Source organism: Aspergillus glaucus (assembly GCF_001890805.1).
Source record: "Aspergillus glaucus CBS 516.65 unplaced genomic scaffold ASPGLscaffold_7, whole genome shotgun sequence".
In the NCBI taxonomy this organism is placed as follows: Eukaryota; Fungi; Ascomycota; class Eurotiomycetes; order Eurotiales; family Aspergillaceae; genus Aspergillus; species Aspergillus glaucus.
Genome location: NW_019170459.1, coordinates 415,863 through 436,661, shown reverse-complemented (window position 1 = coordinate 436,661; position 20,799 = coordinate 415,863). Strand labels below are relative to the sequence as shown.

The following is a 20,799-nucleotide window of genomic DNA, read 5'->3' as shown; positions in this document are numbered from 1 at the left end:
GTGATGGTGATGTATCTGCGTTCTGCACTAGAACCTGTGAGGCACGAAGCGGGCTTCCTGGCTCTCGTCGTTGTTGTTGCCGCTGCGCCGTTGACGTAGACTCATGCATTCGTCGCGAGCCCTAGAATGCTTCACGTCAGTTCCCGATCGGGAGGACGTAGATAACAAAGCAAGGGCCCCGCAGGACAGAATCAAGTGCCCTGAGGCGGGTCGCGGCGAACCTCGTCAGCTGTCTCCTGTGGCCGAGAACTAGGCTCGGCCTCATCAACTCGGGTAAGATCCGTCGTAGAGTCATTGGCAAGCTGGGACGAAGGTCCTCTCTTGGAGTTCGAACTGTTGCGACGGCTGTCCAGGCTCTTGGTTAACGTTTTGGCAACGTTTCCTGCGGAGGATGGGCGTCCTAACCGAATACTGCCTCTTGCGTCGACATGAGCGGACGCAACGGTGCTCTTACCCAGACCTGGTGTCGCGGGGGCACCGGGTTTTTCTTCTGTAGCGTCCACGAGATACCAGCGGAGACCGTCGGACAATTCGAATGGGTTTTCTTCGTCGATGGATATGCCGTCGCTGACTTCGCCCACGGATCGTCGGTCGGGGTTGGTGCCATTCAACGACTTGGATAAGTCAACGACTCGCTCTTCGATCTTGGTGATACGGGCGAGCAGCCAGTCGCGGGCCTGGAGCTTGTGGGCGTCCTGCTCACGCAGGAAATAATGAGGTGCTCCGACGTTGAACGCGGCCCAGGAGCGGATGGCTTGGTTCCGTGTTGGAAGGAACAGGGCAAGATCACCTTCCTTGAAGGAGCGGTAGGCGATCTTATCATGGGCGTCGCTGTGCGTCCGGTGATACTTCTCCCTGTATCCGCGGGCTTCCTTCTGCCATTTACGGGCAAGCAATTCGATATCTTTAACGCGCTTGACGACTGCATCCCCAAAGACATCGACGTCAAACTGGTACAAAGTTTCCATGAAGAACATGAAGCGGTCAGTCTCTTCCTCAGAACTATCGGCGTCCATCCAATTCATCACGTCCGGATCGGGTTTAAGTGAGACAATGTCGGATTGAGAGAGGTTCTCGGTGGAAGCATTGACCTTCGATGCTCTCTGGACCACAATATTGCCACTTTGTCTAACGACAATGAAGCCCAACTGTTCAAGCATGCGTCCGAACCGTTCAACCACTCCAAAGAGCTGCTTTGAAAGCTCTTCCGATCGTGACCTCCGGGTTGCGTTTCGAGATGCAGCCTTCTGCTCAGATTGCGATGCGGATGCGACCTTGTTCTTCCAAGTAGTTAGCTCTTCCTCGGATTGGCGTGCCTTGGCCTCCGCATCAGCCAATTTCTGCTCCCCCTCTGCCACTCGTTGTCGCAGGGCATCGGAGCCCGTCTCACCAGCCACGAATTGAGATTGAAGGTCCTTAAGTTTCGACCGTTCATCATTCAACTCTGATGTCACAGCAGACAGTTCGGCTTCGCGTGCCTCCGATGTCTTCCTCAATTCCCCAGCCTCGGACTCCGTCTGGCTCAAACGCTCCTCGAGAGCTTTACACTCAGCTGTGGCGCTGGCCACATTCTCATCCACACGCTTAGCGTGTATCGACAGACCCTCCGAGAGGACTTCAATTGCCTTGATGATGCCGGGAATGTCGTCAGGTACTACGCCGCCAGGAGACAGATTCAAAAGTGCGGTCTGCAGAGCATTGCAATTTTCCTGATCCCGTTTCTGTCGTTCCGCGTCTTGCTTCTCCAAATCGTTGAGCTTCTCCCGGAGACTCTGTCTCTCGGATTCTGCCTCTTCTGACAAGTTGCTCGCCTTCTGAGCTTTAACTTCAGCACTTGTATTAGCATCCTGCAGCTCCAACTCCAGCTGGTGTACCCGCTCATCGAGGTCTTGCCGTTCGTGTTCGCGGCTGTCCATCTCCTTATAGAGTGCCTCCTCGACCTCTTCATACTCGCATGTCAACCGCTTCACTTCACCTTCGAGCATTTTGCGTTCCTCCTCGAACTCTCGCTGTTGAGATTCGAGATTGCCCATGAGATCCTTCTTGGTTGACTGTTCTTCTTGTATCTTGTCCGTGTTAGACTGCCGCTCAGCATGGGCTTCTTTCTGGAGCCGCTGTACTGCCTCCCTCTCAGCAGCCAATTCAGCCTCAAGCGTAACGATACGCTGAGCCAATGCCTTCTCTTCTGTAGACTGATTCGTCGACATCCGCCTTGACGAGACGGACGAACGCCTCGACATCGGATCAGGGTGTGCGGACGCTGGCGAGGCGGGGAATTCAACACCAAAATGGCCACTTGCTGGGCGGCTCATGTGGCTCATGTGACTCTGGCGATGGAGAAGATCTTCGAGTTTGCGGATACGACTTTCAGAACCTCTCAATCGGTCCTCAAGCTTCGTCTTCTCATCTTTAAGACTTCGGACCATCTCATCACCACGCAGTAAGAAAGAGCTCCTGCCCATGTCGAAGATACTACCTTGTTTGAATGCCTTGGCTCTGCGTCTTTGTTGGCGGGTTGGAGCATCCAAATCTTTGTACATCTGGGTTAGCTCTTGGGCTATGGTGGCCAGCCCCGGTTTGCCCTTTAGCTCCTCGAGGTATATTTCAATCTCCTTCCTACTGACTTCGGGCCATTCGTGATCCTGGCCCTGCAAGTTCACTTCAATTCCTGGGACAGCGCCATCAGGAAGCGACAAGTAGTCTCCCATGTTCTTCATCCACTTCTTTCGGCGACGTTGTTCCTCGTCCCTGAACACAGCCATCTCCTCTGCTAGTGTTAACGAATCATTTTTCATTTTGTCGTTCCATTCACGCCGCCGGACGCACTCGACTAGGATTGATCCATAGATCATGGGCATGTGAAAAACGGAATAGATAAGCTCAAACGAGTCACCTTGTACATCGAGGTTGATAAGTTGATTTTGCATATCCGCGAGGCGAAATTCGATCGATGAAATGACATGCATGTGGTTGAGAGAACCTTTCATGACATTGTTATACCGGGCGACGGCGTTGTCCAGTGCGGTTTTGAGTTCCGTAGCAATATCAAGCAAGGAAGGTAAGAGGTCCTGGGTATGGCTCAAAGCGAGTCGAGAAATATTGGCCAGCGTCTTCTGATTGCTGGGCAGCGCCAGCACATGCTCATAGTCGGAGCTGATTTTCTTGGTGAGGGTTTCCACCTCCTCAAGCAGCCCGCCCACTCCTTCTGCACCAGATGGTAGAGCTTCCTGAATCAAACGCTGGGTATCCGATACAATTGTACCAATGGCCCGCTCGACATCCTCCACTTGACGAGCGAAGCGGGGAGACACGGCGGAGGCATCTGCTCCAGCTCTCCGCACTTCTTCCACGTCCACGAAATCTCGTAATGTTCCCGATGGCCTGTCTTGGTCCTTCGTCGGCGTCGATGGACGTCCCAGGAACGTAAATTCCTTGCGGGCCGGAATACTCCCCAAGGTACCTAGGGCCCGTTGCCACCCATCCAGCGCTGCCCGTTGTTCCTTTAAGAGATCGCGTGCCCAGGCTTGGGCTTCTGCAAAGCGCTGTTCCAGACTCCCGACGTGTGACTTGAGGTTCTCGAGGGCGACACCCACTGCTCGATTGATTATATCGGTCCGTTCGTTATGCTCCCGCACGCTCCGATCAATGGACTCGCACCGCTCTGCTAGGTCAAAAGCCCACGTTCTCCGGGCCATGTAGAGATTCCGCCATGATTGTAAATCGGTTTGGTTTGCGAGGGTATCGGGAGGGTTATCAGGTTGTATGGGTTGTGGAGCCGGAAGTTGTGGGAGGTCGACGTTGCCTGGTTCACTGACGTAGCCCCGGTCGTACACGAAGATTTCATCCTGCGTAGTGCTTTAGCATTGGTTATAGAGAATATGAACGATTGAAGCATACCTCTGTCGCTAGAGACTGGATCTTGACGTTCTTTCCCCGAGCAGTCATCAAGATCTGCCTCTGGGAGGGTATGGAAGTATGGCGGGCAATCCATGACCGAAGGGCGTCGGGGCTAGCGACCGGAGAGAGCACAGGTTAGCCAGAGCAAAGACAAGCAGGGAAACGAATTATTCTATCTTCAGATAGCTATAGGGTATATCGCATGAACGTACGAGGCGAACGACACCGGATCTGCTAAGAAATGCTCACCAGTGTGAGCAATGTAGATGTGCAATGACATCCCCTCCGCACCAGCACTGAACCAGCACTCGGAGGCTCTTATCGGAAAAGAATGAAAAAGGAAAGAGATATAAAAGAAAAAAGGATCGAAAGATAACAGGGGATAAGGAAGAAGAAGAGATGAAACGATGATGAAGATCAAAAATAAGCGTTCGGAGCTAGTTATCCCCAGCCGTAGCGGTGACATGCCTCCGGAACCAGGCACAATCCCGCAACCCAACTCTTTCATCACACTCCGCCGCCCGCGCCGTGTCTCAGCCAGATTAATCTACAACGGGATATCACACGATGTGAGCTTTGGGGTCACTCATGGCATCCTCTACAAAGGTCCAGTCTCTACCTCATTTGGAGGAGGGTGAAGTGTCTCTGTTGGAATTGGCAGCCGACGATGCTCGCGATGTTGCGCCGTTGTCCGACAAGGAGGCTATGATCCTACAGCTGTACCATCGGGTTCAGGAACAGAAGCTGGAAAAGGCGCTTCTACGGCAGGGTGCGTTCTTATCCCTTGTTTTTTGCTTTTTGGTCATGCTAATTTAAGTTTTCCGTATAGAGTCCGAAAACGTCTCCGGGGAGAATGTCGACGAGCAACTCGCGATCGCGGAACAAGAACTACTCGAGGCCCGAGCGACATATACCGTCAGGAGGAAAGCAGTGGGAACGGCTCTTATGACCGAACCAAGTCTGAAAGCAGTTCACCTGAAAGCCACTTCACCAGCTGAACGGTACGACAGTCCTATACCCATGTCCATATGCGCGCCCACAAGTATGCAAATATATACACCCTAGATCTACATATTGACATTGGTTCAGAGATCTTCTCCGTCTTATAAATCGCCGCGACGTCCTGTCACTCGCACATGAAAACCTCCATACTGCACATAATGCGACGCTACGGCAACTATCGAACCTGGAGGTGGAGAACCGCCAGATCCACGACAAAAATCGGGAACTAGTGCGTCAGCTATTGGAACTGACCGGTCCGGATGGTTCGTGGAGGGACCAACTGGAAGATCGGGATCTCCGGGCGCAACTGGACGCGCTAGATGCGGAGCAGCAGAAGTGCCAAGCGCGTTGGGAAGTCATAAAGAACGTTGCTAGCGCCATTGTGGTTGGCAGTGGCGTAAACTGGGCAGATGATGACAAGCTCAATGCACTTGTGCTTGATGAATCCGATGATTGATTTATTCATCTGTTTATTTTGTGTCGTCGATTGTTGGCTAATCGATGTTCAGCTGTACGTAAGACTTTGGAGAATTAATTGTCACTCCATTCTATGTACATTTTTACACTGCATATAAGTACATACGGGAGTGTGATCCGGATTTGCTGGAACATACGTATTATTTTCCCGAGCCTTGCCCTTGCACTGGTTTTAGAGCTCTTTGCTGATGACTGCCCTAAGCCAAAACTACACAACCGATGGCTGCCTGGAGCAATGACGATAATACTTGGATTATCCATATGTCAGATTGCTGCCTTCATTCCCTTCTACATCTCCTATTCTCGTCAACAACTCTCCCAGTCTACCTTGCGCAGTTATCAAAAATGGCGAATTCGAATACAGATAGTGAATACGGACCAGATATCTTCCCAGACCCTGTCAAGCTCCAAATAGAAGGATATACCAAAGGGAGATGCTGGGTGTGCGGATCATATTACGCAGAAGCATGTCATGTCATCGGGCAATACAAGCCCAGCTATATGTCTACTGCGAACGGCATCACTCTGTGCCAGTTTTGTCATTTTCAATATGATAAAGCCGATCCAGGTCTCGTACTTTTGCCCGAAGATTTGGACTATTTTATTCAGTTCGAGCTGAACGAGAGGGGGAAGAAAGGCAGACAATCCCGTGTGGTCCCTACGGCCGAAGATTATAAAGACTATCAAATCTCGCAGGGCAAGGTTTCTGCAAAGGATATAGGGGGCCTATACAGACCTGTCTTCTTGGAGGACTACGCACTGGGCGGGCAACTGACAGATGACTATGTGGAAATGCTCTCTGAACCGCGTCCCTGGCACGGGGACCCAATGGGTGCCATATGTCGGAGTATCCTTGTGCTGGGTGGTCCTCGAGAATGTGTTGTGGAGGAGGAGGAGGAGGAGGAGGAAGAGGAGACGCGAGTTCAGCTGGAAACCCTCAAGCATTTGTACTTTTTCGACCATGGGTTGCGTGAAAAGAGCCTCTCCAACACCCAATGCGATGACCAATACAAGAGGCCATGGTCGCACGAAGACGATGATGATCATGGCGAGCAAAAGAAACTGAAGAGTGACAAATGGGAGGAGGATTCAGATAGAACGCTACAGGCCAGTCCTCGGCCTTGTGACAGTCAATGGTCATTGGGGCCAGAATCTACCTCAGAACAGGCCATACGACGGTTTGCATCTGACAAAGCTGACCACAGTGCGTCTAAATGAGAACAATCATGGTTGCTAAATAAAAATGAACTTGCTGTATTTATTACTCCTACATAGTAGTAGTAGTAGTAGTCCTACAGAAGTCAAACAGTTCGCCGGCGTTTATATTGTTTGCACTCGACACAATCACAAGACGGATGCGGCCAAGGAGTTACTCCATACGTACTCAGTACTGACAGGAGGAGTAGCATCGAGTACGACGAGTGAGAATACGGAGAAAAGTACAGAGTAACAGTGCTACAGACACGCACTGTTCAATGACGCAGTTGGGCTCCATTTTTGGCTCTGTTTTTTGGGGACCGGAATGCAGTGGCATTACTACGGAGTACTACCGACTGTTCTGTCTGTGCCCTAGGTCGTTTGTATCTGGATGTTATGTTATGGATGCGCCCTGCAAGTGATATTAGTGGGCTACTTTATTCCCTACATAATACTCCGTAAATAATAGTATTACTCCGTGCTCGGTAGTACTCTGGCAAATCTTCAGGCGTGTGACTGGTACTTTGCACTAATGGGGTGTTTGTAGCGGTGGTGATGAGCCACCAGGCCATAGTTACAGCAGAACACGTATGGACTCCACGGCTGGAGTAAGGAGAGAATGGCAAGTAAGGAATCAGTACTCTGTGATGAATGATTGCTAATCATTATCTAGGCCATTGAAGGCTTTAATGCTCTCTGTACAAAGTAGAGTACCCTGTACGTATTCCATATTAATCGGTAGTAATACTACGATACAATAGTACATACCGTATTGTACTGACCAACGGATGACGGTGGAGCTGCATCAGGACCGCGCTGTGTCGGAGAACCGCAGCCAATAACTGCTCCTCGGTGTAAGAGGGATTACACCATACTCCCAGCGAAACCCACCGGTGAATACAGTACAGGGCATTATAACGGTACGTTACTTGCAGTCTGTTGTCGCTGCCAGTGACAACCAGCAGAGGAGGGTATGATACCAAACGATACCATACTGTACTCACCCTCACGGCCCATTCTTACCACCCCTCGCCCGCGGACTCTCAGTCTCTGCTATTATTCTCGCACTCCCTCTCTCTTTCCCTCACTCTCTTCCCTCACTCTCTACTCTCCCTCCCTCTCTACTACCAACTCCCCCATACAAATTCGCTTCCCATACAATTCCCTAAAAAGTACTGCATCTCCGTTCTGGTGAGTCTCCTCATAAACATTGCCTCTGTTTTGGTTTTTTTTCTCAACACCACCATTTTTCCTTTTTCATTTTTATTATTCTCTTGTTCTCATCTGCTTTGCAATCCCTATCATGACTTGGAATTGCTTCGTTATTCCTGTTCTTTCCCTTATGGCGGCGCGCTTTACTGGGCGCACTTCCACAGCACAAAACCACCATTTCCTTTCCATTGCCACACATTTACCCTGTAGATGAAGAATATTCGTGTTCTCGCGATTCTGTTGCATCCATTTTTATCGTCTATTTCCCCCCTGCGCGTCATTCTTGGACTTGCGCCCGGTCGCTGTTTGGGGCGCGCGCATCGCCGCATCCACACCTAACGCGCACTCACTTCACCCTACTCCGTACCTTCTCTCTCCTTCCGTCTCTTTTTTTTCCCCCTCAACCTTCTTCTCTCTTCTTCATCCACCTTGTTTCCTCCTTTCTGCTTCGCGCTCTTCCGTTTTTCTCTTTCAATACACCAATTGGGTCTTTTCATCGTTCTAACGCTTCTTCAGCAACCTATCATCCAAAATGCCTAAGGAGAAGACCACCACCCGCAAGACCAAGCCTAGAGTCGAGAGAAAGAAGAAGGGTACGTATCTTTCGCCGATTCCTGTCCTTCCTCATCCTGGTCATCCTGGCTAACTCGTCCCAGACCCCAACGCGCCCAAGCGTGGTCTCTCGGCATACATGTTCTTCGCCAACGACAACCGGGAAAAGGTCCGCGAGGAGAACCCTGGTATCTCGTTCGGTAAGGCTCACCGTCGCATCAGCTCTGCGTCAATAAGGACTCGTCCGGCTAATTGTCTGTGCAGGTCAGGTTGGTAAGATGCTCGGTGAGAAGTGGAAGGCCCTGAGCGACACGGATCGCAAACCCTACGAAGAGAAGGCTGCCACCGACAAGAAGCGTTACGAGGAGGAGAAGGAGAAATACAATGTATGTCCCGCTATGGCCCTCTGATGTTCATAGATCTTGTCATGCTGACCCCCCTCCAGGAGCAGCAGGCCGCCGAGGCCGAGGAAGATGAAGAATCGTCCTAGATTATGCCCCCAATTTCCATAGGTCTCGTGATGTCTGGGCCGCTCGGCGTTTCTGTGTCATTTTCCGAATCGTGGCTTGTATTTGTTTTCCTCTTCTGATGCCTCTTATTTCATTTTCTCTTCGTCTGTGACTTTGTTCTTCGATTCCATTTTCTTTCATGTTTCTTAGTCAATGTCTGGTGTGAGATGACGGTGGTTTCTCTCTTCCATGCTTTTTTATTTCGATCTGATGAAGGGTTCTTGTGTTTTCGTTTCGACTGGGAAATGGTTTCAACGGTATGAAATGGGCAGCTGGAATTGCGCGGGCGCTGCAACGCGCGTGAGTACATGGAAAGAAACTGGAATTGCAAGCTGCCGGATTGTTGATGAGAGGCAAGCAAGAACTGCTGTATACTATAGCCTAATCAATGATCTTGCCTTGTATACTTGTACAAGTCTCCGTACTCTGTAGATATCAACCGACTATGACGCGCGACTGTTTACGTGTCACGCGTCGCGACATGTCATGCCTTGTTGCCTGACTTACTGCCTGGATGCCTGGCAGCCTGGCAGCCTGACATCAGTACCTCAGGCAATGCTTACTCGTGCCGTACAGAGTACAAGCAGTGATATAACAACTCGCTGTGAACACTGGTCAGCGTATTTCATCTCTGATAAATCACCGGATCAGCACCGTCGACAGCACAAGAGGAATATGTGTTTCCAGCCAACCGTCAACCTCCTGCATTGGAGACCGATGTGTCTCATTTTCATGGGACAACGTTGCTATCCCCGATTCGGGTCGAGATGAATCGACATGGTCCCCCCCCTCATGGCCAGTTCAGTCAGTATCTGTCACTGCCAGCACCAACAGTCCGGAAACAAAACACCTTCAAGAACCATTTCCGGTGGACTTTTCACCCACAGAATCATTTACATAATGGCCTAAAAACTAATCGTTTGCTCCGGAGTATTTGTACTCATACTTATCAATCTCGATACGGCTAAATTGTACGGGCACACCCTCCAATTCCATATCAATGGACACCTCTTCCGCCATGCATTCGATGATTGGCGTCTTTGCGTGCGCTGCACGAACACGTCAACAGCGGAGGGCGTCATGTCCAGCACATTCTATCTGTCCGTCTGGCTGTCTTTTCTGTCTGTCTGTGCCGCAAATAATGCTCTGAAAGCCTGCTGGAACCCCCCAAAGAGGCAATAGAGGAGCCGCACTGGTGGATTTAGTCTTTTGTCTTCTTTCTTTAGGATGCCCCACCGGATAATCTGCTGTGTTTCCTTTTTTTTCCTTTGGGAATTTTTCTTCTTTGATTTAATTTAATCTTTGCCGCAGATTATTCGAAGCTCCCGTCAGTTGTTTGCTTTATCTTGCCTTGATTTTCCGGGGTTGACACTGCTCACTGACTGGACATGCGGCCCGGGGCTGATCTCAATAACGCTACACCACAGACGCCATAACGAACCTTTTTTTGCGGTGTGCGGAGCGGACGGTGGCTTGCTTGCATTTTACAAATACATACATTTTCCGAGTCTTCTTTTCTATTTATTGTTTTTTCTTTTCTTTTCCTCTCACTGACAGCCAAATATATGGCCTGACGCTCTCACAATGGCCTTGCGCACATCTGCCGATAATGCAGAGGATGTGGCCGCGGGCTTCCGCATGTTTCGAGATCCTCTGCCCGAATATGCCACGGAAATCACCGGCCTCATCGCGGATCTCTATGCTATTAGCGTCTCGCTGAAATTCTTGGACGATTTCGCTTCTAACCGTGCTTACCGCCATACCCTGCACCATGTCCAGGCAGATCTGGAGCTAGTCGGGACTAGTTTGAAGCATACTCTCGAGGACATTGTGGATTTCTTTGGTGACCTGGAAACTCGTCGCGGGCCGAGTCGAGAAGTCTTTAAGCGGACGTGGTTGAGTCTATGTTCGTATTTCCAGGAGGAATCGAAGGATTCGTTGTCGACCCGGCTTATAAAATATAAGACATTCTTGAATGAGTTGCAGGATGAGTTCAAGGAGTATGCCCACCTAGGTTTCCCGGAGTTCCCTTATTCTTTCGACTCATGGTTTTATAGCAAGGATTCGGACGCTCGTCTCACAGCACGACTTCGATCCAATATCAAATCCCTCCTACTCCAACAAGAATCCCAGAATTCCCGATTAGTACCTCGTCTCGGTGCCTTGACTATGGGAGGGTCCTCGGGTAGCGAACCCAGCAGTCCAGTTAGTGAGCGACGGAGACCGCGCAATCGCAGATCATACGAACGACGAAGACCGTCATCATCAATGCAATCACCTCAGTCACCGTTATCTCCGTCTTCGGGGACATATTCGTCCGACTTTCCTCCCTCCGTTCCAGATGTCCCAGATTCACAGACGAGTTCTAGTGGCACCCAATCGACCCTAGATACTGCGGCTGATCACTGGGCAAAGGAAGTATTCCTGGATCAGCATACAACTACCCCTCTTCCGAACGTTGGCGAAACGTGAGCATCCCCCGAATCTTGTTACATAGTACATGCTGATGTGGTATAGTTCGAAATGCTTAGGAGACCCGAATCCAGGTTTGAAACGGTGGCTTCGCGATGAGGGGTATGAAGAGCTGTTCCAATTGTATGTCTCATCTATCACCCTCCAATCACCTCTACTAACCCTCCAGGGCATTCACCGGCGACTCGGATCTTCGAGTATACATGTTCTTCCGGGAGGACGATCATCGAGCCCGAATCATGTGCAAAGGCCCTCGCAGCTCTCGACCCAGTCCATACTTCTGTATGCCCCTGAACTTGCTGGAGGCTTACCGGAATGGATCGTGTCTTGAACTGCGTCGTCGTCGGCGCGGGGTTGCTGGTGAAGTATGGGCGAATCTGAAGTTCAGCACCATTGAGCGTGCGTCCCCTACTCTACTTTCAAGGCTATGCTGACAATCCCAGGAATGGTCCTGTTCTTCTGTACATTCCTAGCAATGCGCTCGCAAGACTGCGGCCGACCAGTCGCACGAATCCGCGACTACGAACTCGACGACGAAGTTGAGTTATACGGCGGGTAAGCACCCACAACCCCCTTCCCATCATTACGCTAGCTAACAATCCAGCCAAATAATCGACGACAATTACCTCCACGCCTTACGCATCTACCAAGACACCATAACCGGCGCCGTCCGCCTCCAAGCCTCCGTCCACAAAGGCGAAATGGACCGCTCCCCCGTCTGGACCGCCTTCATCACAGACCATATCAAAGAGCACATTATGACTCGCGCGTGGATCCGGCGGTCGCAGACTGATCCTAAGGCTGTGTTTTTGCGGGAATTGCATCCGAGTGTGTTTGCGTTTATGGATTATAATCCGCAGGTTACGGCACGAGGGGAGCATATTTTGAGGTTTTTGACGAGGGCTGGTGAGTTTCCTTTCTCCACTTTGGTCAGGATTGATGCTAATATTGGCAGATGCGGATGCGTTTTTGCGTAATATTAGCGAGCTGATTGCTGAATTGGTTTGACGACAATCAAAGAAAACGAAAACAGAAAAGAAACGAAAACCAGCATATCGAGTATCAGACGGATATGCTTGTTACGATTAACGAATTATGACATGACTGATGATCACAGCGAGGCGGACTCTTGTCTTTTGTTTGTATAGATGTTGTTATGTTTATATTGTATTTAGCGTGTCCTGTGCCCTCGCACTTTTTGGTTCTTGAATATCTATGTTAATGACATGCAAACGCAAATGCAAATGGGTATCTCAAATCAAATGTCGAACAGTACAGCATAAAACAAGTCAACTCAACTCTGCACCCCCAAGTCCCCCAATCCCGCCAGAAACACCTCCGCCCTCCTCTTAACCCTCAACTCCTCAATCTTCCTCCTCCTCTCATCCCTAACCCTCTCCCTCTCCGCCCTCCGCTCCCTCCTCGCATTCCTCTCCTTAACCGTCTCGTCCCTAGCCCCCATCAACTCCTCCATCTGCTGCTTCCTAACATTTTCATCCTTCGAAAATGCATAGAACCCCGTCCCCCGATTCCTCACCTCACCCTCTGGATCATAATGCGTCTCCTCAGGCGGCGTAGGCGAGCGGTCCCGTCGGGCCGCTAGATACGACATCTGCGAAGCCGTGTTGGAATCGGGGTTGAAAGCTTGCGTTTGTATGGCTTCGCCGTAGATCAGGTTCGTAGGACGTTGCGGACGCCAGCGCTCAGCGGCTTCGTGCTGGGATTGCGATTCTGCGGCTGCGCGGGCGGCTTCTGCGCGGGTGCCGTGGCGGGTGCGGCCGAGGTCGTCTTCGTAGGATATCATTGACGCGTTGTCGTCGTCCTCTTCTTCTTCCTCTTCTTCCTCATCGTTGTCCTCGCGCTTCCGCTCCTCATCAGCCCATTTGCGATCGAAATCCACCAACCCCTCTTTCTCCTTCCGGCGCAAGCGCGCTAGATACGCATCGCCACCACTCCTTCCCTCACCAGCACCACCAGCACCATTATCCTCATCATCACTATCCCCAGCCAAATAAGCCCCTTTCTTCAAATCCTCATACAACCTCACTTTCTCCTCCATCCTCCTCTTCGACCGATGCAGCGTCGCCTCGTCCACTTTCCCGATATCCTTCTCCGTCTTGTGTTGTTGGCCATTGTTATCGTCGAGTAAGTCCGCGGCAGCGCGTTTCTGGGACCCGCGGTTGGATACGGAGAAGATGTCTGATTTGGAGGATTTGGAGGGGCGCGCGCGGCCGGTTGTCGAGGAGGGTTGGTGTTGGGAGATTAGCGAGGAGAGGTGGCTTGTGAAGGCGAGGGAGGAGGAGGATTGGGGGGTTGTGGTTTGGGGGCGTTTTTGGGGCGGGTTGCCGTAGAGGGAGTTGTTGGATGCCATTTTGGTGTAGTTGTTGTTGGTAGTTGTAGTTGGAGGTGGGTGAGATCAGTTCGAAGACGGAGCGGAGAGCATTCCGGATCGGCGGAGTCAGCGCATAGTTTAGTTACCGCGAACTTCTGTTCCTTCATGCTCTGCTCTCAGCTGCTATTCCATGGGCATCAGGTCTAGATATCTACTAATTCCTGAAATATACTTATCACTTGTGCAAATGATCATGCAAGCTTCAAACATCTAACAGTTAGCTATAACTACACCTAGAATACATCAATCCAGCCCAATGTGTCTGAATTCCTCCTACAGCTCAGGATGCCAACATTGTATCTTCAAACTCATTGATTAATTATTTGGGATACCGGCGGTAAAATAATATGTCAAAGGGTCCCCGTTGATCATGCTTCTTTTCTGGTTGCTTGATTAATCCTCTCCACAAGTTCTTCCATTCTATACGGCTTATGGATCACACAGTCCATTCCCGCCTGCTTCATCTCATTCTCCTGCTCCGGCCTAACATTTGCCGTGATACCAATGACTGGAACGGATGCAATGCTTCTATGTTCGGATTGTCGGATAGCCCTCGTTGCTGCGTTTCCATCCATAACAGGCATCTCTTTGTCCATGAGAATGCAGTTGAATCTACCTGTCTGAGCTGCCTCAAGGGCCTCGTGGCCATCGTTTGCTTCTGAGACCTCAAAGCCAAGGGATTTTAACTTGCGAGAGATGATGCGCTGGTTGATGATGTTGTCTTCGACTAGCAGGATGCGTGTTTTTTCAGTTTCCCCTTGGGACGGTCCAGGAGATTCTGTCTCTGGTTTGTCTCCATTGGATAAATCACCATCGGCAGCTTTTTGTCGCTTTGCATCCCAGCTATCGTCAGTCCCTACGATCTTGGCCGTATTTTGTGTCCTTTCATCGTCTGCGGCGCTTGGCATCACCTCTGACGAAGGTGTCACAATAGGCTTATCTGAGATCTCGAACTTGGAATCGGAATCGGAATTCGCTTCCTGATCTTCATGGCCAAGTGATTCGAATCGATTGCACAGCTTGTCCATTGCCGACTCACCCTCCTGCGATACCTTTTCGTCGTGCGATGCTCGCGAACTTCGAAGGACTTTGAAGAAAAATCCAAAAGTACTGCCATCCCCTTCCTTGGAGCTGACTCCAATCTCCCCTCCGTGCAAATGGCAGAGTTTCCGGCAAACGTTTAGTCCCAGCCCCGAGCCTCCGTAATCTACCCCTGTTTTGGGAGTCGCCTGGTTGAAGCGCTCAAAGAGCCTTTTCTGGTTTTCAGTGCTGATCCCAATCCCATTATCACTGACGGCGACCATGATGTACGCCGGTTCGCCTGTGCCCCATTCCGGCCCGCTGGTTGCGTCGAGGCGCAATGCAGCCTCGTCGGATTGAAAGAAGACGATGTTCGGTGGGTATGACGGTGGTCGTTCCAGGGAAGCACCCATGCAAAGCGCGATTCTCTTTGTGCCCTTGGTTTTGGCGGTGAATTTGATTGCGTTTGAGAATAGATTAATAATCACCTGGCTAATCCTAGTGAGATCTGCCCTGACCCAGTCGATGCCGTGGTCTATGTAGGAAGGGTCGAGTCGGTATTCAAACTGGATGTCTTGGTTCCGCAGCTCCGGTTGGAACATCTTTAGTGAAATTGGTATTTCGGCCCGTGGCAGGACGATTCGCGGTGATAAGGTCAGCATGGATGCGTCCAGTTTGGAGAACAAGAGGACATCATCGACGACTTTCTTTTGATGCAATATACACAAGTTGATAATCTCCGCCGCTTGTATGATATCTTCTGTCTGAACTTGGTGCGCTTTCTTGCCCTTCACGGCGTCTATGATGTCTTCGGTGCAGTGTAGAATAGCGGAGAGTGGATTGCGAATCTCGTGGCTGATCATGTCAATGAACCGTTCTTGTTTTTCCTTGTGCTCTTGCGCCTCTTGCGCTGACTTTGCCTGTTCTATTTCCGCAGTCTTTTCGGCCGTAATGTCCACAACCGTGCAGGTGAACCCGCCATGATTATGGAGATCAGGGTATTGCACGTCTTCATGACCAAGGGGGTTCAGTAAAAGCAATTGCCAGCAGTCAGGCTGATTTCGTGCACGATACTGGATGCGCAGTTCGCTTTTGGACCTCAGTGCCTCCTGGTACGCACTTTCGACTCGGTCACAGTCGTCTTGGTGAATGGACTGTGATAGAGAGTCGAAGTATTTTTTACTGCCATAGAAATGAGGATTTTGAAAGCGTCCGTTGATGAATACAGGCTCGCCTTTGTGGTTGATAATGGCGAGCCCGGCTGGTAATGTATCGGCAAGCTGTTTCACGGATTCGTTTGTTTGAAGAGACGTATTATCGATGTCTTTCGTCACAGAACTCCCAGCATCACCTGTCGAGTCATCCATTGCACCATTGCGTGCCTTATCGTCTGCGGTATCATTGTCGAATGGTTTTTGAAAATGGACCTTAGGAAGTAACTGGGCGATAACACCAGTCACGCCCGGTATCTGACTCAGTAAGACATGCCAATCCGTCTCACATCGATCAGTGTTCAACAAATCCTGGCCCCGCAATGCACCCGCCTTGCCACCATGAGACACCGTCAACAACACGGCAACAGTGTTGTTCGCAAGAGCATGCCGCTGCAGCGTTTTTTGCCTATCAATGCCACCAGCGGCGTCCGCCCAAGCGCTGTTGTGAAAGAGCATTATATCGTCTCCCCAGTATATAGCAGCAGGATGAGACAGAGTCATCAGCACTTGGGCCAAATCTCCGATGGGATCCGGCCATCCTGGCGTGGATTTAACTGATGGCTGATCCATGGGAGATTGTTAGCATAGTAGACACAAGCAGCTCAGTATAGTTAACATTAGCTTGCGCTATCTAAAGTAAAGAAATTATTCTTCAGACTGTCGGATGGGAATTGAAGGAAGTAACAGATTTATATAGACATGTAGATCAGATATTGCTGCTGGTGACGTCATCAACATTGTATTCATATAGTCCCTCAGTGAGACACAGTGAGTCAGTGATATAAAAAAAAAGGCTTCAGGACTAGATTTCCCTGGTTTGCTTCAGAGTACCTATCATGTTTCCAATGGTTAGTTAGTGTTTGATCATGACAATGGATGGTTGAGTCTTGATCATTATGCAAGTTCTCATAGACAATGAACAGAATAACCTCACACATAGCAACTCTCAACTACATAGCTAGACAGTCAATCTATCATCTCATCCATTTCCACCATCAGGGCTTTGTAATAGTAGTTGTCTCCAGTACCCCTGTAACTAGCTATCTGTCGTTCACTATACTATGTATGACTAAGCCATCGATAGCCCCGCGACCCCACGTACTTTTCTTCAATCCTTCTATCAATATCCAAAGTCACAGCATACAATCAATTGACCATGGCTTCTCCTATCTACCTCGGTGTTATCGGTAAGCCAACGCATACTCCCCCTATATACGCACACAGCTAACAACACAGGCGTTGGCGGCGTTGGCACTGCCTTCCTAAACCAGCTCGCCCGCCTCCCCAACGCTCCCCAACTCGTCCTCCTCGCCCGCTCCTCGCAAACTCTCCTCTCCCCTTCCCCAGCCTATAAGCCCAGCATCCCCGCCGGTGACTGGAAGACGGCCTCTGAAACCCCTTCTCTCACCAAGTCCGGTGCCCTCTCCGTTGACGAGATCGCCTCGTACCTCTCCTCCGCTCCCGGCCGCGCCATCCTCGTCGACAACACCAGCGACCCCGCGCTGGCGAGCTCGTACCCCGTCTTCCTGCGCAAGGGTATCTCTGTGGTGACGCCTAACAAGAAGGGTTTCTCGAGCGACTTGAGTCTGTGGAAAGATATCTTCGGTGCTGCCGCCGAGGGCAAGGCGTTGGTTTACCATGAGAGTACCGTGGGTGCGGGGTTGCCTGTTATCTCGTCGCTGAAGGACCTTGTTGCTACTGGTGACCAGATCACCCGCATTGAGGGTGTGTTCTCGGGGACGCTGTCGTTCCTGTTCAACACTTTCGCCCCTGTCTCCGGTGGTGCTGGTGCTTCTGCTAAGTGGAGTGAGGTTGTTGCTCAGGCTAAGGAACTTGGCTACACCGAGCCTGACCCGCGTGATGACCTGAACGGCATGGATGTTGCCCGGAAACTCACCATCCTCGCCCGTATCGCCGGTCTGGACGTGCAAGGACCCGACTCGTTCCCCATTGAGTCCCTCATTCCTAACGAGCTGGCCTCCCTCCCCTCGACCTCTGACGGTATCACCCAGTTCATGACCCGTCTCCCTGAGTTCGATGGCCAGATGTCCGTTATCAAGGACGGCGCTGAGAAGCAGGGCAAGGTTGTGCGGTACGTTGGCAGCGTGGACACGGCCAAGAAGGAGGTCCGCGTTGGACTGCAGTATTTTGACAAGGACAGCGCTATTGCTGGGCTGAAGGGCAGCGACAACATCATCAGCTTCTACACAGAGCGCTACGGCCCCAACCCGTTGATTGTGCAGGGTGCTGGTGCTGGTGGTGATGTGACTGCTATGGGTGTTACGGCTGATCTGCTCAAGGTTCTTGAGAGATTGTCTTAGATACCTATAGCCTGTACATAGAGTAGATGACGCTGGTATTAACTCCGCAAAAACGCCTTGACAGCTTCTCCCCATACAAAACCCCGTTTGTAGAAATGCATCTCAGGCATGTTACCCTCTTTCAAACCGTCAATCGCAGTAGCCAATTCCTCACCAAGCCCTTCATCCTTGATCTGCTGAATCGGATACGTATACGTATGGAGCGCAAAAACCAACGCTTTATTAGTCGGTAACCGATGAAGCGTCTGCCGTTCACAACGCAGAAACGTCTACCCCAACCACCCCCGTTAGCCATTCATTTTCCATAACCCATAAACCAAGAAAAGAATACATACCGACCCAACATCCAACTCCCCCCTCCCCATCTCCCTAACCTCCTCCCCAACCCTCGCATGCGTCCCCTTAAATGCCGCAAAAAGCCCCGCCCCCGTCGTAACGCTCCAATTCACCCGTTTAACAACCTTCCCAACCTCGATCCTCGAGAAAAACCGATCCATGCTTTTCTCCAATTTCTCGCTGTACCCCGGGACGGGGGCGTGGATTGTTGATAGTTGCAGGCCTAGTTTCTGGGCTGGGTCGAAACCGTTGGGGTAGCAGGTTATGTATGCGGAGAGGTGGTATTTCTGGTCCTCTGGGGGCTTGTTGGGAGATTGGGTGGGGAGGAGGATTAGGAAGTCTTCATCGATGGTTTTGCCTAGGATTTCTAGGGCTGATTCTGTGGTTTGGGTGCTGTCGAGTGTTGTGGGCCGGATATCGCCTGTTACTTTGTTCTCCAGCACCTCTTCCCCATTTCCTTTCTCCCTGGCTGGTGAAGCGATAACCCTAAACATAGTCGGATACCGGCTTGGTAAGTACCACCCGATAACAAACGCATACAACTCTTCCACAGCATCGCGAACTCTTGCATCTCCCCCGTTATCATCACAGACACCGATGACTGTATCTCTATGCTGTGAGATAAGTGACGAGCGTAGCTCGAGACGCGATTCGTATGTTTTGTCGATGGGGAGGAGGTCTGAGGGGGGTATAGTTGTGAGGCCTGGGTGCGTTAGTATTGTGTTGATATTGTGTCTAGAGGGGGTTTGTGTGGAAGGGGAGAGGGGGGGGGGGGATACCCATGGTTAAGTGGTATTTTGGTTTGAAGGGACGGAGGGATATGGGGTCTGTGGTTTCATGGTTGAAGTTGGGGAGGGGGGTTATTGGGGGGAAGGTGTATTTCTTCTGTGAGTTAGTAGTGGCTCTCTAGATAGAGGAAGACGTACAGGTTGAGAGTGTCTTTTGTATATCACGTAGATAAGAACCAGGGCCAGTGCTGATATCAACATCCATGTCGACGAGGTCAATGACCAGGCTGACATCCAGAGAGCATCCATCGTAGCCATCTTAATACAATAACTTCTAACGAACCTAAATAGATGATGAAATGCCATGCTAATAAATACATCTCACTAACCTGCAGGGTATAGTAACACCGAAATTCGGCGCAGTCAATTGGACAAAGCCCCGAAGCACCGACAGACAATAATCAACAGTACTCCGTACAAACGAATCACAATGGGTATCTCATACATATCAAACAAAATCCATACGCCATGCAAGCATCCCATCCCATCCCATCCCATCCTAGTCCTTATCCGAATCACAGCTTCTTCCCCTCCCGCTCCCCCTCATCCCGATACCGATAATCCTCCCCATCTCCATCAAGATCACCATCTCCAAATCCATCACCTTCAACATTCTTCTCACCACCCTGCCCCAACACAAAAACCCTGCGTGCACCCCCATCCGGCCTCTCATTCAAACTCGGCGCCCTAGGTCTCTGCGCACCTCTCACCCGGCCCCCAACAACCGGCATCTCGTAAAGCGCCATGCGCACGATATACAGCACAAAGTCGAAGATGAGGAGCGCGGTCCAGGGGAGGAGGGTTGTTAAGCCTAGGATGAACTGCGAACGTTAGTAATGGGGGCTGGTTGATTGGGGGAGAGGTGTGGGGGAGGTAAAGGAATGGGAACGGGGATGGGGAGGGACGTACGAAGATTCGGGCGGCCCAGGTTTCGAGGTATGTGAGGTCGGGAGGGAGGATGGAGTACCAGGTCATTTTCTGTTGTTTTGGTTCTGGGTTGGATTGATTTGCGAGTGTTGGTGGTTGTGGTTGTTTGTTGATAGCGTACTCCAGGTACGAAGTACGCCGCGGAGGTACGGACGGAGTGACAGGTCGCAATGACAGTTGGCACAATAAGCGTGAGACGAATCAATGGGCCATCGCACAGAGGAACCCGTAGGTTGATGTTGTTACATGTCAGAGGACAGAGCTGAGGTGCTGACAGGAAGAAACAAAGCGGAAAGGAGATAGCTCCGAGCTCCGCGGATCGCGATCCGCCTGGCCTAATTGGGTAATCACTTCATTGAGTACGCTGCTATAGAGCACTTAGCCTTTTTATGTCTATTCTATACAATAAGTTTAGCCTTGGTGTAATTTATTTCCAAGTTTGCATCGTATAACGTAACTCGTCACCATTCTCATCCAATCTAT

General features: G+C 50.7%; 10 protein-coding genes across 10 annotated transcripts; 5 read left to right on the top strand and 5 right to left on the bottom strand.

Moving 5' to 3' along the window:
• Positions 1 to 191: 191 nt before the first annotated feature.
• Positions 192 to 3,945, bottom strand: atg11 (autophagy protein ATG11; the record flags this gene model as incomplete). Its single annotated transcript, XM_022540375.1, has 2 exons — positions 192 to 3,845; positions 3,898 to 3,945. The coding sequence occupies 2 exons, from the start codon at positions 3,943 to 3,945 to the stop codon at positions 192 to 194; spliced, it is 3,702 nt and encodes a 1,233-aa protein (XP_022402236.1).
• Positions 3,946 to 4,485: 540 nt separating this feature from the next.
• ASPGLDRAFT_65524 (centromere protein H) lies at positions 4,486 to 5,356 on the top strand (the record flags this gene model as incomplete). Its single annotated transcript, XM_022548906.1, has 3 exons — positions 4,486 to 4,666; positions 4,727 to 4,898; positions 4,987 to 5,356. 3 exons carry the CDS (start codon positions 4,486 to 4,488, stop codon positions 5,354 to 5,356), a joined length of 723 nt encoding a protein of 240 aa, XP_022402235.1.
• Positions 5,002 to 6,692, top strand: ASPGLDRAFT_1362057 (uncharacterized protein). Its single transcript, XM_022541442.1, has 2 exons — positions 5,002 to 5,513; positions 5,579 to 6,692. Exons 1-2 carry the CDS (start codon positions 5,450 to 5,452, stop codon positions 6,592 to 6,594), a joined length of 1,080 nt encoding a protein of 359 aa, XP_022402234.1. The 5' UTR covers positions 5,002 to 5,449; the 3' UTR covers positions 6,595 to 6,692.
• A 1,625-nt stretch (positions 6,693 to 8,317) lies between these two features.
• nhp6 (high-mobility group nucleosome-binding protein) lies at positions 8,318 to 8,747 on the top strand (the record flags this gene model as incomplete). Its single annotated transcript, XM_022548905.1, has 3 exons — positions 8,318 to 8,378; positions 8,442 to 8,537; positions 8,602 to 8,747. 3 exons carry the CDS (start codon positions 8,318 to 8,320, stop codon positions 8,745 to 8,747), a joined length of 303 nt encoding a protein of 100 aa, XP_022402233.1.
• Positions 8,748 to 10,430: 1,683 nt separating this feature from the next.
• On the top strand, positions 10,431 to 12,326 carry ASPGLDRAFT_65522 (uncharacterized protein; the record flags this gene model as incomplete). The annotated part of the gene is made up of 7 exons (XM_022548904.1): positions 10,431 to 10,846; positions 10,904 to 11,314; positions 11,364 to 11,441; positions 11,488 to 11,717; positions 11,762 to 11,873; positions 11,923 to 12,224; positions 12,274 to 12,326. 7 exons carry the CDS (start codon positions 10,431 to 10,433, stop codon positions 12,324 to 12,326), a joined length of 1,602 nt encoding a protein of 533 aa, XP_022402232.1.
• A 286-nt stretch (positions 12,327 to 12,612) lies between these two features.
• On the bottom strand, positions 12,613 to 13,689 carry ASPGLDRAFT_123267 (CCDC174 family protein; the record flags this gene model as incomplete). The annotated part of the gene is made up of 1 exon (XM_022540385.1): positions 12,613 to 13,689. One exon carries the CDS (start codon positions 13,687 to 13,689, stop codon positions 12,613 to 12,615), a length of 1,077 nt encoding a protein of 358 aa, XP_022402231.1.
• A 197-nt stretch (positions 13,690 to 13,886) lies between these two features.
• On the bottom strand, positions 13,887 to 16,582 carry ASPGLDRAFT_45509 (uncharacterized protein). Its single transcript, XM_022546266.1, has one exon. The coding sequence runs from the start codon at positions 16,095 to 16,097 to the stop codon at positions 14,079 to 14,081; it is 2,019 nt and encodes a 672-aa protein (XP_022402230.1). The 5' UTR covers positions 16,098 to 16,582; the 3' UTR covers positions 13,887 to 14,078.
• A 518-nt stretch (positions 16,583 to 17,100) lies between these two features.
• ASPGLDRAFT_65519 (homoserine dehydrogenase) lies at positions 17,101 to 18,265 on the top strand (the record flags this gene model as incomplete). Its single annotated transcript, XM_022548903.1, has 2 exons — positions 17,101 to 17,131; positions 17,181 to 18,265. 2 exons carry the CDS (start codon positions 17,101 to 17,103, stop codon positions 18,263 to 18,265), a joined length of 1,116 nt encoding a protein of 371 aa, XP_022402229.1.
• Positions 18,266 to 18,303: 38 nt separating this feature from the next.
• ASPGLDRAFT_56911 (heme-dependent oxidative N-demethylase family protein) lies at positions 18,304 to 19,647 on the bottom strand (the record flags this gene model as incomplete). The annotated part of the gene is made up of 4 exons (XM_022548220.1): positions 18,304 to 18,534; positions 18,601 to 19,304; positions 19,381 to 19,486; positions 19,528 to 19,647. 4 exons carry the CDS (start codon positions 19,645 to 19,647, stop codon positions 18,304 to 18,306), a joined length of 1,161 nt encoding a protein of 386 aa, XP_022402228.1.
• Positions 19,647 to 20,683, bottom strand: ASPGLDRAFT_45506 (uncharacterized protein). The gene is made up of 2 exons (XM_022546265.1): positions 20,299 to 20,683; positions 19,647 to 20,210 (listed from the first exon to the last, which is right to left on the bottom strand). Exons 1-2 carry the CDS (start codon positions 20,362 to 20,364, stop codon positions 19,905 to 19,907), a joined length of 372 nt encoding a protein of 123 aa, XP_022402227.1. The 5' UTR covers positions 20,365 to 20,683; the 3' UTR covers positions 19,647 to 19,904.
• Between the last annotated feature and the right edge of the window lie 116 nt (positions 20,684 to 20,799).